Source organism: Neoarius graeffei, chromosome 15 (genome assembly GCF_027579695.1).
Source record: "Neoarius graeffei isolate fNeoGra1 chromosome 15, fNeoGra1.pri, whole genome shotgun sequence".
Taxonomy (NCBI): domain Eukaryota; kingdom Metazoa; phylum Chordata; class Actinopteri; order Siluriformes; family Ariidae; genus Neoarius; species Neoarius graeffei.
In genome coordinates, this window is record NC_083583.1 from 27,444,295 (window position 1) to 27,462,928 (window position 18,634).

General features: G+C 41.7%; 1 protein-coding gene across 2 annotated transcripts in view; it reads left to right on the forward strand.

The window, feature by feature from the left end:
- adamts17 (ADAM metallopeptidase with thrombospondin type 1 motif, 17) overlaps positions 1–18,634 on the forward strand; it is a 347,817-nt gene that overhangs the window by 16,930 nt on the left and 312,253 nt on the right. For both annotated transcript variants that reach the window (XM_060941102.1, XM_060941103.1), the window contains exon 3: positions 16,578–16,743. In XM_060941102.1, the coding sequence (XP_060797085.1) occupies positions 16,578–16,743 (166 nt within the window). The remainder of the gene's footprint in view (positions 1–16,577; positions 16,744–18,634) is intronic.

Consider the following 18,634-nt stretch of genomic DNA (forward strand, 5'->3'; position numbering starts at 1 on the left):
TTTCAACTCTTTGTTTGAAGCGAGCGCGTTCATTGGTTGTTACAGAGCGATGGGCCAATCACGTACCTCGTTTCATCTCATTGACATAATTACGTCATTTACGCAATTACGTCATTGAGATGAAACGAGGTACGTGATTGGCCCATCGCTCTGTAACAACCAATGAACGCGCTTGTTAGCTGTACGTAAGCTCGCTTCAAACAAAGAGTTGAAAGATGGCAGCCTCCGTGATCGAGCGTAAAGATGCAAATCGAGTTAAAGAAATCGACAGAATAGTGAAAAACAAGTTCTGCTGGGAATGGTTGGAGAAAGAGGTTGCTACAGACGTTGGACATAAGACTGTGAGACATTTGTTCAGCGATTTCGTTCTTTGGGGAGAGGGCAGAGGTCTCTGGCTGTCAAGTTTGGGGATACTGGGACCTCCCCTGCCCGAGCTACGAGCGTCCAAAGTCGGGATAGAAACGAAACCTAAGCGGAGCGCCGCGGCTCGCCTCGGGGCGAATTACGTCCCAAGGCTAGCGGGCCCTGCTCGCGCTGGTTCTTTGGGGGGGGGTGAGAGTGTGTGTGAGTGTGTGTGTGTGAGTGTGTGTGAGAGTGAGTGTGTGAGAGAGAGAGTGACCGTGTGTGTCAGAGTTGCATGTTGACCATTAAATTGGCTTGAATTTGTTAATCATGACAAGTTTTTTTCTTATGTGTTTTGCTTGCCATTTTAGTACAGTTTTTAAGTCAGAAAAACCCAGGAGCTTCGGGGGGCTTCCCCCCTTGTCCCCCCACCAGGACACTGCCCTGGACCAGCTGGGGGCCTGTGGCCCCCAGACCCCCGCCTAAAATTTTCAGATAATTTCACCAGCCCCAAATCACATCCCTGAAAATACCGGATCATGAAGTACCGGTACTGTACCGATATAAATTTACACCAAGTATATGCTTATTTTGTGACTGAAGATGCGTAAATCCTACCACAAAGACGAAAATTTAGCACTGGAAAAGACGTAAAATGCCGCACTGAAACTTGAAAGCAGAGCCACCTTTGATTTGAGATCCTCTCGCCACAGTCTCGCGAGACATTGCAAGAGCTTGGCTGATCCAGCATTCTGATTGGTCAAAAAGACTCAAAAGCAGGTCAGCCATTTTTCCTTTGCTGGCATTGGCGGCCTTTATTGCTTTGTGTAATTTTGCCGCGTAAGTTAAAGGCCGCGGACTGTGCGGAGTGAATTTGTTTGTCATGCCACGTGGGAAGACCAGTAAGGTCTGGGATCACATAACAAAGCTTTCAGGGGGCCAGAATGCAAGTTGTCTCGCTGTGAGACAACTTATGACTTTTTGTCCTAAGTTAACTAAGTGTGAGACTGAGAGGGTGACTGAGAAGTGAGGTAGGAAACCTAGTTATGTTCGGTTTTCTTTGAATAAAGATACTGAAAAGTTGTCAACAGTTTATTAATGTTTCTGTCATTATTGAAGAAGTTCAGAAGAACACATGTTAATTTGTCAAATTGTTCAGGTACAGGTACAGGTCCGGACCTGTACCTAAACCTCTGTACCGGTACGCAGCCCTACTAACTGTGTCAGTTTGCATAGGTGAACAGACAGATAGACAGGCAGACTTTTTTTGTAGTATATCCATCCAGCCATCCATCCATCCATTATCTGTAACCGCTTATCATATCCCAGCTGACTATGGGCGAGAGACGGGGTACACCCTGGGCAAGTCGCCAGGTCATTGCAGGGCTGACACATAGAGACAAACAACAATTCACGCTCACGTTCACAGCTACGGTCAATTTAGAGCCACCAATTAGCCTAACCTACATGTCTTTGGACTGTGGGGGAAACCGGAGCACCCGGAGGAAACCCACACAGACACGGGGAGAACATGCAAACTCCACACAGAAAAGGCCCCCGTCAGCCACTGGGCTCGAATCCAGAACCTTCTCACTGTGAGGCGATAGTGCTAACCACTGTGTCACCCTTAGTAGAGATAGATAGATAGATAGATAGATAGATAGATAGATATTTATTGCTGGTTTCTTTTTAAATTAGGGAGGTCACAGTGTGCTTGTTTTATACTAAATAGCCATTATTTTTACTCAGAATTTGGGCTATTTCAGTACAAATGTACCAGTTAGTCAATAATTCAAATTGCAGAAGGGCAGTCATTTAGAAACATCCACTATCATGATATACTTAATTGATTTATTCATTAATTCGTTCATTATCTATATCACTTACAGTGGGGCAAAAAAGTATTTAGTCAGTCACCAATTGTGCAAGTTCTCCCACTTAAAAAGATGAGAGAGGCCTGTAATTTTCATCATAGGTACACTTCAACTATGAGAGACAAAATGAGGAAAAAAAATCCAGAAAATCACATTGTCTGATTTTTAAAGACTTTATTTGCAAATTATGGTGGAAAATAAGTATTTGGTCAATAACAAAAGTTCATCTCAATACTTTGTTATATACCCTTTGTTGGCAGTGACAGAGGTCAAACGTTTTCTGTAAGTCTTCACAAGGTTTTCACACACTGTTGCTGGTATTTTGGCCCATTCCTCCATGCAGATCTCCTCTAGAGCAGTGATGTTTTGCGGCTGTCGCTAGGCAACACGGACTTTCAACTCCCTCCAAAGATTTTCTATGGGGCTGAGATCTGGAGACTGGCTAGACCACTCCGGGACCTTGAAATGCTTCTTACGAAGGCACTCCTTCGTTGCCCGGGCGGTGTGTTTGGGATCATTGTCATGCTGAAAGACCCAGCCACGTTTCATCTTCAATACCCTTGCTGATGGAAGGAGATTTTCACTCAAAATCTCACGATACATGGCCTCATTCATTCTTTCCTTTACACGGATCAGTCGTCCTGGTCCCTTTGCAGAAAAACAGCCCCAAAGCATAATGTTTCCACCCCCATGCTTCACAGTAGGTATGGTGTTCTTTGGATGCAACTCAGCATTCTTTCTCCTCCAAACACGACAAGTTGAGTTTTTACCAAAAAATTCTATTTTGGTTTCATCTGCCCATATGACATTCTCCCAATCCTCTTCTGGATCATCCAAATGCTCTCTAGCAAACTTCAGACGGGCCTGGACATGTACTGGCTTAAGCAGGGGGACACGTCTGGCACTGCAGAATTTGAGTCCCTGGCGGCGTAGTGTGTTACTGATGGTAGCCTTTGTTACTTTGGTCCCAGCTCTCTGCAGGTCATTCACTAGGTCCCCCTGTGTGGTTCTGGGATTTTTGCTCACCATTCTTATGATCATTTTGACCCCACGGGGTGAGATCTTGCGTGGAGCCCCAGATCGAGGGAGAGTATCAGTGGTCTTGTATGTCTTCCATTTTCTAATAATTGCTCCCACAGTTGATTTCTTCACACCAAGCTGCTTACCTATTGCAGATTCAGTCTTCCCAGCCTGGTGCAGGTCTACAATTTTGTTTCTGGTGTCCTTTGACAGCTCTTTGGTCTTGGCCATAGTGGAGTTTGGAGTGTGACTGTTTGAGGTTGTGGTCAGGTGTCTTTTATACTGATAACGAGTTCAAACAGGTGCCATTAATACAGGTAACGAGTGGAGGACAGAGGAGCCTCTTAAAGAAGTTGTTACAGGTCTGTGAGAGCCAGAAATCTTGCTTGTTTGTAGGTGACCAAATGCTTATTTTACCGAGGAATTTACCAATTAATTCATTAAAAATCCTACAATGTGATTTCCTGGATTCTTTCCCCCCATTCTGTCTCTCATAGTTGAAGTGTACCTATGATGAAAATTATAGGCCTCTCTCATCTTTTTAAGTGGGAGAACTTGCACAATTGGTGGCTGACTAAATACTTTTTTGCCCCACTGTATCCATTGCGGGTCATGGTTGAGCTGGAGCCAATCCCAGCTGACTTCGATCGAGAGGTGGGGTTCACCCTGGGCAGGTCGCCAATCTATCACAGGGCTAACACAGAGACAACCAACCATTCACCCTCACATTCACACCTCCAGGCAATTTAGAGTAGCCGGTTGACCTAATCTGCATGTTTTTGGCCTGTGGGAGGAGAGCACCTGGAGGAAACCCACGTAGGCATGAGGAGAACATGCAGACTCCACACAGAAAGGCCCCAGTTTACTGGCAGGTTTGAACCCAGAACTCTCTTGATGTGAATCATGTAAACTTACACATTTAAATACACATTTCTCCTTACAGAATTGGTAAGAATTGCTACTGAATATAATTTAATGTGCAACAAAACATAAATACTTCAAAAACTTCCTAGTGCTGTATTCTCAATGAAAATTAGACTTTATGATAGAATACTGGGCGCCACGGTGGTGTAGTGGTTAGCACTGTCGCCTCACAGCAAGAAGGTCCGGGTTCGAGCCCCGTGGCCAGCGAGGGCCTTTCTGTGCGGAGTTTGCATGTTCTCCCCGTGTCTGCGTGGGTTTCCTCTGGGTGCTCCGGTTTCCCCCACAGTCCAAAGACATGCAGGTTAGGTTAACTGGTGACTCTAAATTGACCGTGAGTGCGAATGATTGTTTGTCTCTATGTGTCAGCCCTGTGATGACCTGGTGACTTGTCCAGGGTGTACCCCGCCTTTTGCCCGTAGTCAGCTGGGATAGGCTCCAGCTTGCCTGCGACCCTGTAGAACAGGATAAAGCGGCTAGAGATAATGAGATGAATGAGATGATAGAATACTTATGATTTTATGGCAATAGGATCTCTTTCAATACAAAAAAAAAAAGAGGAATTGCATTACACACCTGACAGCTGATCATTTCAGACTTGAGGGCTCGAACTAATCCCAAAACTGTACAGCTATTCAGCTAATTATAGTTTAGCGTTGCTGTGAAAACACTGAGAAAACTTTGTAAAATACAAAACACAGCCCTTCATATGAGACACTCACCGGCCACTTTAATAGGAACTTGTTCTTGATTCTAAGATTCCTATTCTTGGCTGGTAGGAGTGGAACCCAATGTGGTCTTCTGTTGCATGGCGAGATGCTTTTCTGCTCACCATGGTTGTAAAGAGTTGCTATGAGTTGCTATATCATTCCTGGCAACTCGAACCAATCTGGCCATTTTCCTCTGACCTCTCTTATCAACAAGGCGTTTGTTTCCACCCACAGAACTGCCACTCACTCAATGTTTTTTTTATTTTTGTACCATTCTGTGTAAACTCAAGAGACTGTTGTGTGTCAAAAGCCCAGGAGATCAGCAGTTTCCGAATTACTCAAACCAGTCCATCTGGCTCAAACTAACACCCATGCCACAGTGAAAGTCACACTTTGAGATCACAATTTTTTCCCATTTTGTTTGAAGTGAACATTAACTGAAGCTCTTGATTTTGTATCTGCATGATTTTATGCATTGTGCTGCTGCCAAGGGATCGGCTGATTAGATAACTGCATCAAACAGCAGATGGATGGGTGTTCCTAATAAAGTGGCCGGTGAGTGTAGAATCATGATTTAGCAACATGAATGAATTCTGTAGAATGGTGTATCTTTCACATGAGAATCAGGTCTCCGTGGTGTATTTTCCATGTGTTTCTTTCGTGCCAGGCCTCCTTAAAAGAATAGTTCAGCCAAGAAATGAAATGTAAACAATGTTCCACTTACTCCAAATGGAGAGACATGTTTTATGTATGAAGTTTGCTTCTTTGGTTTGGCAGTGTACCTATAATGCTAATGTTGTTAAGTAAGGAAATTTTATAGCTGTATTTTAGCAAACACTGGAATCACATTCATTCTCAGGACAGAGTTTGGTGTCATTCCACACAAACATCAGACTCAGTAGGTGTGGCCCAGAATTTTACATCAGATACGACAGTTAGCTCAGTCACATCAAGATTCAGCCTAGGACTATATAGTGTAAAAGGACTAAGAGTACTGCGTCGATGTAAATCTAACAATGCCTGATTATCTTTTTCGTGGTCACACTTTTTTGACTTTGCAAGTTCATCAGAGTCGTAATAGTTTTATCCAGAGCTGAACGGTTGCAGATTAAAGAGCAACTCCATTTAACATCATGATTTGTTTCATTGTCTCCTGTTTTATTTCTGTCTTTAACTAAAGATCATGGTGTGTTACTAGCACGTGGTAAAAAATCATTAGGTTTGATGTGCTGAACAAACTGTGATGCGTACCTGTACTGGAGGCGTGGCTTATTTCATTTACAAGCTGTGAAAACAAATCTCTTTGCTCATCTTGGCACAAAAACATCTGGCAACTTGGCACTAACTAGTACGAGTCATTTAGTACTAACTAAATGTCTCGTTTTGTGAGGTAGTGGAGTTTACAGTTGGCTATAAATAAGAAAAATTAAATTTTAATTAAAAATTATTGACTGAAGGCAGCGGCACGGTGGTGTAGTGGTTAGCACTGTCGCCTCACAGCAAGAAGGTCCTGGGTTCGAGCCCAGCGGCCGACAAGGGCCTTTCTGTTGCCCCTTTTCCACCAAAGCAGTTCCAGGGCTGGTTCGGGGCCAGTGCTTAGTTTGGAACCGGGTTTTCTGTTTCCACTGACAAAGAACTGGCTCTGGGGCCAGAAAAACCGGTTCCAGGCTAGCACCAACTCTCTGCTGGGCCAGAGGAAAGAACCGCTTACGTCAGCGGGGGGGGCGGAGTTGTTAAGACCAACAACAATAACAAGACCGCAAAAGACCACCATTTTTAAGCGGCGAGAAGCAACAGCTGTACAAACGCGAAGTCATCCATTATTATTGTTGTTGTTGTTGCTGCTGCTTCTTCTGTGTTGTTTTTGCTTCGATATTCGCGCCAAGGTTTATGCAAACGTAGCGATGTAACTGACGTATACAGCGACGTAACTGACGTATACAGCGACGTAATGACGTGGCTCCCCTTAGCACCGCGATCTATGGAAAAGCAAACTGGTTCTCAGCTGGCTCGCAAGTTGAACGAGTTGTGAACCAGCACTGGCCCTGAACCAGCCCTGGAACTGATTTGGTGGAAAAGGGGTATGTGTGGAGTTTGCATGTTCTCCCCATGTCTGTGTGGGTTTCCTCTGGGTGCTCCGGTTTACCCCATAGTCCAAAGACATGCAGGTTAGGCTAATTGGTGGCTCTAAATTGACCGTAGGTGTGAATGCGAGTGTGAATGGTTGTTTGTCTCTGTGTCAGCCCTGTGATAACCTGGCGACTTGTCCAGGGTGTACCCCGCCTCTCACCCATAGTCAGCTGGGATAGGCTCCAGCTTGCCTACGACCTTGTAGAACAGGATAAGCAGCTACAGATGGATGGATGGATGGATGGCTGAAGGCAAAGTGAATATCAGTGAATAATAACCAGGACAAAGTCAAGTTTATTATTTAAATAATATTGGCTGGCTTTTTTCGTGGTATATCAGATATATTCCATTCAGCTGGCATGATATTGAACTCGTCTTCGACTCGTTCCGTATCATGCTGGCTGAATGAAATGTATCTGATATACCATAAGAAAAGCCAGCCAATATTATTATTATTATTATTATTATTATTATACATACACATTTGATTGAATGAATGAAACCCGCTAGAAGGGAATAGAATCCATGTTTTTATTCCATTGAAAAATGTCCTGTATCTTTAATAATTAAATAATATTGGCTGGCTTTTCTCGTGGTATATCGGATACATTCCATTCAGCGAGTGCTAGCTGAATGGAATATATCTGACATACCACAAAAAAGGCCATTATTATTATTATTATTATTATTATTATTATTATTATACATACACATTCAATGGAGCAATTATAGATTTTACAAAAAGTTAAGAACAGGGGGGTAACTTAACAATACTGAATGCTGATTCTGATCAAATGTAATTCGATGTTTTGTCAATGTACTGTACAAAGTCAAAGTTCTAACAATAAAAATGGTACAAGTCCAAAAAGCCTGAACAACAACCCAACTTATATACAAACTATATCCAGGTTGACAGTTCAAGTTCAAAGTTACTTTTGGTCGTAGTTAATTGTTAAATTACAGTTGTTCAAAACAAAAGGGCTTTGCTGAGTGAAGTCCATGAGTGAAGTCCACTTATAAAAGTCTCTGTCACTTTTCCTCACCTCCAAGTAGAACTTTGACAAAATTTCTGCTATTGCTCTCTTTTCCAGTTTTTCGATGTCCGTTGGTATGTTTTTCTCTTGTAAATATGCGTGAAGAATATCCAGTGAAGTTTTTGTAGCCTTTCGGGTGTTTAGCGCGTCTTTCTCTTCAGTGGTGCTTGAAAGTTTGTGAACCCTTTGAATTTTCTATATTTCTGCATAAATATGACCAAAAACAACATCACTTTTTCACACAAGTCATAAAAGTAGATAAAGAGAACCCAGTTAAACAAATGAGACAAAAATATTATACTTGGTCATTTATTTATTGAGGAAAATGATCCAATATTATATATCTGTGAGTGGCAAAAGTATGTGAACTTTTGCTTTCAGTATCTGGTGTGAACCCCTTGTGCAGCAATAACTGCAACTAAACATTTCCGGTAACTGTTGATCAGTCCTGCACACCGGCTTGGAGGAATTTTAGCCCCTTCCTCCGTACAGAACAGCTTCAACTCTGGGATGTTGGTGGGTTTCCTCACATGAACTGCTCGCTTCAGGTTCCTCCACAACATTTTGATTGGATTAAGGTCAGGACTTTGACTTGGCCATTCCAAAACATTAACTTTTTTCTTCTTTAACCATTCTTTAGTAGAACGACTTGTGTGCTTAGGGTCGTTGTCTTGCTGCATGACCCACCTTCTCTTGAGATTCAGTTCATGGACAGATGTCCTGACATTTTTCCTTTAGAATTTGCTGGTATAATTCAGAATTCATTGTTCCATCAATGATGGCAAGCCGTCCTGGCCCAGATGCAGCAAAACAGGCCCAAACCATGATACTACTACCACCATGTTTCATAGATAGGATAAGGTTCTTATGCTGGAATGCAGTGTTTTCCTTTCTCCAGACATAACACTTCTCATTTAAACCAAAAATTCTATTTTGGTCTCATCCATCTACAAAACATTTTTCCAATAGGCTTCTGGCTTGTCCACATGATCTTTAGCAAACTGCAGACGAGCAGCAATGTTCTTTTTGGAGAGCAGTGGCTTTCTCCTTGCAACCCTGCCATGCACACCATTGTTGTTCAGTGTTCTCTTGATGGTGGACTCATGAACATTGGCTAATGTTAATGTGAGAGAGGCCTTCAGTTGCTTAGAACTTACCCTGGGGTCCTTTGTGACCTTGCTGACTATTACATGCCTTGCTCTTGGAGTGATCTTTGTTGGTCGACCACTCCTGGGGAGGGTAACAATGGTCTTGAATTTCCTCCATTTGTACACAGTGGAGGAAATTCAAGACTGTGACTGTGGATTGGTGGAGTCCAAACTCTTTAGAGATGGTTTTGTAACCTTTTCTAGCCTGATGAGCATCAACAACGCGTTTTCTGAGGTCCTCTGAAATCTCCTTTGTTCGTGCCATGATACACTTCCACAAACATGTTGTGAAGCTCAGACTTTGATAGATCCCTGTTCTTTAAATAAAACAGGGTGCCCACTCACACCTGATTGTCATCCCATTGATTGAAAACACCGGTCTCTAATTTCACCTTCAAATTAACTGCTAATCCTAGAGGTTCACATACTTTTGCCACTCATAGATATGCAATATTGGATCATTTTCCTCAATAAATAAATGACCAAGTATAATATTTTTGTCTCATTTGTTTAACTGGGCTCTCTTCATCTACTTTTAGGACTTGTGTGAAAATCTGATGATGATTTAGGTCATATTTATGCAGAAATATACAAAATTCTAAAGGGTTCACAAACTTTCAAGCACCACTGCTTTAAATCTTCAGCTTTTAATGAAGCAAACATCGCCGCCTTGTTTATGTATGGTACAAACTGTCCGAGTCACTCACTAGCATGGAAGTTTTATATCTCCGATGTGTCTCTTTTCCAGTTTTTCGATGCCTGTTGGTATGTTTTTCTCTTGTAAATATGCACGAAGAATATATAATGAAGTTTTGGCAGCCTTTCAGGTGTTCAACGCATCTTTAGTTTCAGTTTTCAGTTTATTTATTTAGTGCTTAAACCGAGCACTGAATTAACCCCGTCTTCTCTCTCTCCTGGCCGACAAAGAAATGATTGTGCGCATGCACAGCAGAAAAGTTTTGTCACTGGCTTTTCGCATGAGCTCCGAAATGTGATGTCATGTTGTCTTGACAGCGTGCAATATTATAACAATATTGCACGTTCATTCTCCATTGGGGAGAGAAGCAAAATGATAACAATATTGCATGCCGTCAGTAAACCTACTAGAAGGGAATAGAATACATGTTTTTATTCCATGGAAAAAGTGGCCTGTATCTATAATAATCACCAATATTCACTGAACCTGAGGCGGATAATTGTTTTAGTATAAATTCACAGATGATTATTTTTAAAAAATCGTATTAAAAAATAATTTATTTCAATCTTCAAAAATGGCATGCAAATGTAATGCATACAGAATTGCAGAATGCGTGCAGACGTCATTTATCTACGCTGACTCACATAAAATACGTTGTTTTGAGAGATAAAATAAACCACAATTCCACCTTACCTTTGAATAGTTTTAGACCAAACTTCGTAGCATCTTTAGTGCTTTTAGGAACAGCATTTTCTTTCATAATTTGTAATTCTTCCTCACTTACAGTGACGAAGCGATTGGCCACCATTTTGCCGAGTCGCTCGAGTTGATTATCGAGAAATAATCCGAATTTCTTGAATAGTCGGCGCACACGATTTCCTCTAATCACCTCTGTATTTATGCTCAGGATTTTTAAGTCTCACTTTTACTATGATCATGAAAAAGGAACTTATATTTGTCTTAATATATCACTGATTTGCACAAAACTGTCAAACAAGCATCTCCTTTAAGGACGTTTTTGTATTTTTTTTTTCGCCTTCATAGTTTTCTATAGGTTTACTTGGTTTTATATGATTTCTATAAATGCAGTGCTCACAACCCAAAACTGATGAGTAAAAAGCCCTTCAAACACGTTTTATATCAACTGAAGTACAGACCCAAGTGACAAAAACACCTAATTCTTCCATAACTGGTGCACTAACCTTTATTTATTCTGCAGATCAGGGCTCGACATTAACTTTTTAATTCACTTGTCCAGTCGGAGAAGCAGCTAGATTTTTCACTTTTCCTGACCATAACCTTTTCATGAATTTAGTATGTATTTACTCGTTCAGTTAAAGGAAAGCGGTTAATAAAGTTTATCAAAAAGCAGGTATAGTTATGATAATCACTATGGTTCAATGATTTATAATCTTTCAATAAAACTCAAACTTTAACTGTAATAATAAACAAAAACTATCCAAAGCCCCATTATGGTGCGTGTGTTATTCTAACCCATGAGCTGATCTGCAGCTTTAAGAGTTCGACTCACCCAAATTCAAAGCTTCTGGAGGAAATAAATCTTGATTAATCCAGTAAAACCTGAAGTATAAATGAATTTAAAGAAATGAAACTGAAAGAAAACAAGTTGGACATAAGGGTGACAGAATCACGTTGTAAATGAAAACAAACCGTCAGTGAGTTCGGCACTGTCGGAAAATTCCAACGAAATATTTTACGACATTTGTGATGGTTAATGTGAACCATACAAAAGAAAAATGCAATGAATGCCCAAATGAAATGAAGATTCACCTCAGATATTTATTTTATTGAGGTATTTGATAGCCATTTGTCTGATATTGATGAATTCAAATTCTAATAATCTATAATTTAGATATTACACACATACCTGCTGTACTTGGCTTCCCCGGAATTTCATAAACAATAACACAGCCAGATCACTGAGGGGATTGAACTAGTTTTGTTAGAAATTTTACTGATGTAACTCTTGAATAATTACTAATAAAAATGGTGATTTTCAACAAATATTCAACTTGTCCCATTGGATAGGCAGATGCAGATTTGACTTGTCCAGACCAAATGTTTGGTTGTCTCGGACAGTCAGACTACCATTAATGTCGAGCCCTGCAGATCAGGTTTTAAATTAAACCTTAAAATTTAAGTTTTAAATGAACAGTACCTGCAAATCACTTTGTTCATTCATTCACTGAATGTGAAGCTTCATTTTGGATCTCTGACTATGCGTGAGTAAATATCTTATGCAATTTGTCTGGATCAGATAGCATTGCCACTGTGTATGATCAAATAAATAATGTTCACTCATTAACTTTTTCCCCATGTTTAATTGGAAAAAAAGATCCCAAACACAACAGATTTCACTGTTAGCTCCTAAAAACAAAAGAGAAATAGTATCTTTTCTCACACACCATTTTCCAGCAATATTCAACATTATTTTAATGAGAAATCCACCACAGAGATAGTGGAGAGGGCAAACGCTGGACTCACAGTCCCAGATTGCAATGTAGCTCTTACAACTCCGAGTTACAGCAGAGACTTGGCTTGGCTGGTTCGCGATTTATGAGATGCCAAGCACAATGATGTTGATGGCAGCATTAGCATTAAAGTTGAATCTTTTGGATGCTGATCTGTTTCAGCCAGCTGCACCGATAAGGACATGAAACAGCTGGACAGACTAAAGGAATAAAGCTCTGCTGCATCAGTCTCTTTAGATAATTAGGCAAGAGCTATTTCTCACTAGTATAGTAGTCAAATGTCATTGTGGGTAATGTAGGACACTGTTAACTAAAGTGAAAATAGATTGCTTGTCAATGAAAGAAGTGTAAAAACAAACAAACAACAACTTAGAATTGCATTACAAAATAAATGATGTATGTTGTTTATAATGATAGTGTAATAAACACATTGTTCAGGACAGGTTAATGATACTTTTATTAATTCTACTGCATTAGCTACATCAATTTTAAGTCATTATTGAACACATTCTTTTTGCTGTTATGTCGTAATCACTGATGTTAGCCTGTAATCTATGGGTATGTTCAGGACTCATTAAATATCCCCTCTGAGCCCAGAAATCAGTTGCTGCAGCTCAAGTTGCCACAAGCATTATCCGAAGCCCTCGAGTGTCAGTGTGGCTGGAGGAAAGGAAAAAAGATTCCTGCTCTGTTAATGTAATTTCCACTGCTCTCCCTCCACTGAGGCAGCCATATTCTTATATGGGGGGGGTTCGGCGGCATGTGTTTGTCTGTACGTGTCGGGGATGAAAGCGCATGCTTTACGACCCCCTTTCACCTTGCCCTGTCAGCACTCCTGTCTTCTTTTTCCTCTCCTCCTTCTTCACACCCGCCTTAAGGCTCCATCGTTCATTCCTTGTCCTTTCTGTTCCTTTATCCATTCATCTTTTTTCCCTTTGCTGTCTCCAGATAAATGGACCCTGTAGGGTGACAGCCAAGGCTATGTGATTGAACGGCACCAATTGTGACTGACTCAAGGGTTTGGACCAAATGAGAGTTTTGGGCCGAAGCCGTTCTTTTAAGACCAGTAGCAACTTGTGTTATGTTAAAGAAGCTCAGACAGACAGACAGACAAGTCCACCATATGTTGTAGGTTCCTTGGAGGGCTGTTGATGAATGGACATATCCACTGGGAGTGCTTCCATCTTTAACACAGCTACCAGTGTGACAGGATCCTGGGATTCATATTTTTAACTCATAAAATTCTTGAGCTACTTTCTGATAAATGGACAGGGTTTCTTATGAAGAATAGAGTTATATCACACTGAACAGAAATGATGAGGTCTTAAAGAGTGATGAGCCAAATGAATGGGTTGATTGGTTGGTTGGTTGGTTGGTTGTCTGTCTGTCTATCTATCCAAATGAACGGGCTGGTTGTCTGTTTGTTTTGTTTGGTTGGTTGGTTGTCTGTCTATCCAAATGAACGGGCTGGTTGGTTGGTTGGTCATCCATCCATCCATCCATCCATCCATCCATCCATCCAAATGAACTGGCTGGCTGGTTGGTTGGCTGGTTGGTTTGCCATCCATCCGTCCGTCCGAACGGGCTGGTTGGCTGTTTGTTTGTTTGGTTGGTTGGCTGGCTGGCTGGCTATCCATCCATCTATCCAAATGAACAAGTTGGCTGGCTGGTTGGTTGGTTGGTTTGTCATCCATCCATCCATCCTTCCAAATGAACGGGCTGGTTGGTTGGCCATCCATCCATCCATCCATCCATCCATATGAACGGGCTGGTTGGCCATCCATCCATCCATCCATCCATCCATCCATCCATGCATATGAACGGGCTGGTTGGCCATCCATCCATCCATCCATCCATCCAAATGAACGGGCTGGTTGGCTGTTTGTTTGTTTGTTTGTTTGTTTGTTTTGGTTGGTTGGCCATCCATCCATCCAAATGAAAGGGCTGGTTGGTTGTCTGTCTGTCTGTCCATCCAAATGAACAGGCTGGTTGGTTGGTTGGTTGGCTGTCCGTCCGTCCGTCCGTCCATCCATCCATCCATCCATCCATATATATGAACGGGCTGGTTGGCTGTTTGTATGTTTGTTTTGGTTGGTTGGCCATCCATCCAAATGAAAGGGCTGGTTGGTTGTCTGTCTGTCTGTCCATCCAAATGAACAGGCTGGTTGGTTGGTTGGCTGTCCGTCCATCCATCCATCCATCCATCCATCCATCCATCCATCCATCCATCCATCCATCCATCCATCCATCCAAATGAACGGGCTGGTTGGTTGTCTGTCTGTCTGTCCATCCAAATGAACAGGCTGGTTGGTTGGCTGTCTGTCTGTCCATCCAAATGAACAGGCTGGTTGGCTGTCCGTCCGTCCGTCCGTCCGTCCGTCCGTCCATCCATCCAAATGAACGGGCTGGTTGGTTGTCTGTCTGTCTGTCCATCCAAATGAACGGGCTGGTTGGTTGTCTGTCTGTCTGTCCATCCAAATGAACGGGCTGGTTGGTTGGCTGTCTGTCTGTCCATCCAAATGAACGGGCTGGTTGGTTGGCTGTCTGTCTGTCCATCCAAATGAACGGGCTGGTTGGTTGGCTGTCTGTCTGTCCATCCAAATGAACGGGCTGGTTGGTTGGCTGTCTGTCTGTCCATCCAAATGAACGGGCTGGTTGGTTGGCTGTCTGTCTGTCCATCCAAATGAACGGGCTGGTTGGTTGGCTGTCTGTCTGTCCATCCAAATGAACGGGCTGGTTGGTTGGCTGTCTGTCTGTCCATCCAAATGAACGGGCTGGTTGGTTGGCTGTCTGTCTGTCCATCCAAATGAACGGGCTGGTTGGTTGGCTGTCTGTCTGTCCATCCAAATGAACGGGCTGGTTGGTTGGCTGTCTGTCTGTCCATCCAAATGAAAGGGCTGGTTGGCTGGCTGTCTGTCTGTCCATCCAAATGAACGGGCTGGTTGGTTGGCTGTCCATCCATCCATCCATCCATCCATCCATCCATCCATCCATCCATCCAAATGAACGGGCTGGTTGGTTGGCTGTCCATCCATCCATCCATCCATCCATCCATCCATCCATCCATCCATCCATCCATCCATCCATCCATCCATCCATCCATCCATCCATCCATCCATCCATCCATCCATCCATCCATCCATCCATCCATCCATCCATCCATCCATCCAAATGAAAGGGCTGGTTGGTTGTCTGTCTGTCTGTCTGTCTGTCTGTCTGTCCATCCAAATGAACAGGTTGGTTGGCTGTCCGTCCGTCCGTCCATCCATCCATCCATCCATCCAAAACTTAGATTAAAGCCCAGCCTGTACTGTGAATCTGTTTTATAGATTTGGACTGTGTTAAATGTGTATTTGTATAGGACCAATCCTAGTAACGAGTATTGCAATGTGACCTGGAAGTAAAGCAATACCAGGCAGGAATCCTGAAATTGTGTTTTTCAAACACTGTTTGTGGGAAAATGCCTGAATGACAACACACAGTTCCATTCTGATTTGCTAGAATTCAGTGAAAGGCTATTGGAAATATACTCGTGGACTATCCTGCAATTTATTCACTAAAGGTATCTATGTTATCATTTTTTTTACTTAGCTTATTTGTAGCATGCCTATTTAATAGTGTATTTATGATAAACATGCTACTCCAGCCCTTCCAGCATTTAGTTTGCCCATTTGTTAGCATTTAACAGAAGGCTAAAGGAAGGTATACTACTAGCTTGGCATTAGCTAACCTACACTGTCAGAAATAGGGGTACAATAGGAGTCCATTTCTGTCCCCCATGGTACAGTCTACACTAATGTACCCCCTAGAGCTCATTATTGGACCTCAAGGTAACTTTGTCTACTTTTTCAGGACTAAAAAGGTACATATATTTTTCCCAAACAGCATGTAGAGTACAAATGAGTACCTTAGCGGGAACTGCTCCAGTGACCAGCCATTGTACCCCTAAAGGTACAATAATGTACTTTATTTTTTGAGAGCATCGGTTTAATTAGCATCGTCATCGTGGCAGTGATCGGACAAACAAAAGCTCCTCATGAAGTAATTACAAGACAGATTTCTTCCAGGCCTGACCGAGATATCATCATCATCAAGACTGTAGGAACCACATAAGGTCTTCAACATTAAAGTGTACTGTTTTAGTACTATATTACATACAGGAAATGTTGTTCAAAGGTTTAAGTCCCTTCTGTCTTTTGTGTCTTGCAGACTGGCCTGGTTCAATTGGGAGATGAGACTCTGTTTATCAAGCCTGTTCGCCAGGAGCTTGAATCCTTCTCCGGTGGGGAACACAAAGTCATCAGACAAAAACGTTCTTCTGACAAAACGTCCCGGTTCACACACAGCAGCCCAAAACACTGCCAAATCATCCAAGGTGAGCGACCTATTGAGATGTGTGTTTTTTTTTTTTCTGTTTTTAACAGGGACCTATATACAATGGAATATTGCTATTTTATTTTTGTCACAACTGTATTTTCCTTTCCTTCCAGTGTGAATGTAGCGTCTTTGGTTCCCTTGATAATGGAAGGAAATTGAGCCAGTTACAAACCTAGATTCCTGTTTGAAGGGAACTCAGTGTCTCAGCCAGTTTATCTTTATTGGTATCCTATGATGAGATTTCTTTAATTTATGCAAATGAGTTATGATGTAGTAAAACAACATATCTGAATGATTAATGGATTCAGTACATGCTTTTGACCAATCGTGTGGCATGAACCCAGTTTTGTCATTGTAGACACTGAGTTTAACCAGCTTCACTCTTGCTAAATAAATGCAGTCATAACATGTCTTGTTTATTTGAAAGAAAATTTTCCAGACATAGGTAGCTGGCTGCATGTCTGGATAGTCATCATTATTGGATAGTCAGTGTTCATACTGTGTATTGTAGATTTATGTCAGTACTAGGTTCATCACAGCTCTTTGTGTTCTTGATCAAAAATCATGAATAGACAAAAATAAATATTTTGCTAATTGCCTCCGTAACTGTTTTCTAAAACCACAGTGTTTTCAGATGATATAGATGACTGTACTGTTAAACTTTCCACAAATAGGCACACTTTTTTTTTTTTTTTTTTTGACAACACGCTTTTGTTTGAACCTCATATCAGGTCACTTAAGCCCGGTGCACACGGGCGACTTCTCGTCGCAAGCGTATTGCGATTTTTGGATGCCAGTTTCCCCTCTCGGGTAGCTGCATGTGCACGTTATCTGCGACCAGTAGGCAATTTGGGGAGGGGGATGCAAGTCATGTGGAAATCACGTGACTACTTTGCGGGCGGGGATTGGCTTAGCCTTTGGAGGTGATTACTTCGTTATTGCAAAGACACGCACACGCGGCGATATCTCTGCAGCAAGTCAGTGACTGCCGATTTTTTTTTTGTCGCAGGATATCAAGCATGTTTGATACCTGCGATCTGTCACAAGCAACACAAAATCGCCCTCGCAAATAGCCGCACATGAAGCAATTTTTCGCTTGCGTCAAAAAGCTGCATGACCAAGCGACGGAAAATCGCGCATGTGTGCCGGTCTTTAGCAAAATTGTTCTGATACTCACTCAGATTGAAAGATGCTGGACCATAACCTCACCTTAACCTTCATAACTTTCATGTATCCATAACCTCGCACTTACTTTAGTTCAGTGTTCTTTGGCATTTCTGGGGAAACCCTTATTATTCTATCCACATTCGCTGGATATGAGCAGTTGTGCACTCTGATTGGCTACTCTACTCCTAGGCTATCAGCTCATATACTGTGAGTAGAGAAAAACAAAATGACGGAGCGTTTGGCTGAACCAACCAAGCATGAAATAAAAACTCTACTCGAAAACAAAACCCCCCAAAATAAAAAAGCAACAAAATATGGAATAAAAGTATTTGATAGTAAGAATGTATCTTTTTTTTATTTTTCAAGAATTATTATTATCAATACATTTTTCACAAATTTCTGCTGTCATTTCACCGGTTTGTTTACATTTTTCATCTTTAAGCATTAAAATTTGTTGAATTTTTTTTTTTTTTTTTTAGACTGGTTCAAAAGCTCAAAGAAGTTTGAAAATGACATAACTGAAATGCCCAAAGAAGAATTAAATAAATGTCTAAAGCTATTCTGTACCTCGGCATGACAGCAAGACGTCACTTTCTCGAAAAAAACAACACTAAAGTCAATTCGTGCAGCCATTGATAAGTTTTTAAGAAGTTCGCCTAATAACAAAGCATATACAGTAGTTTCTTTGTTTCTTAAAATCCAGTGAATGTGGATATAATACA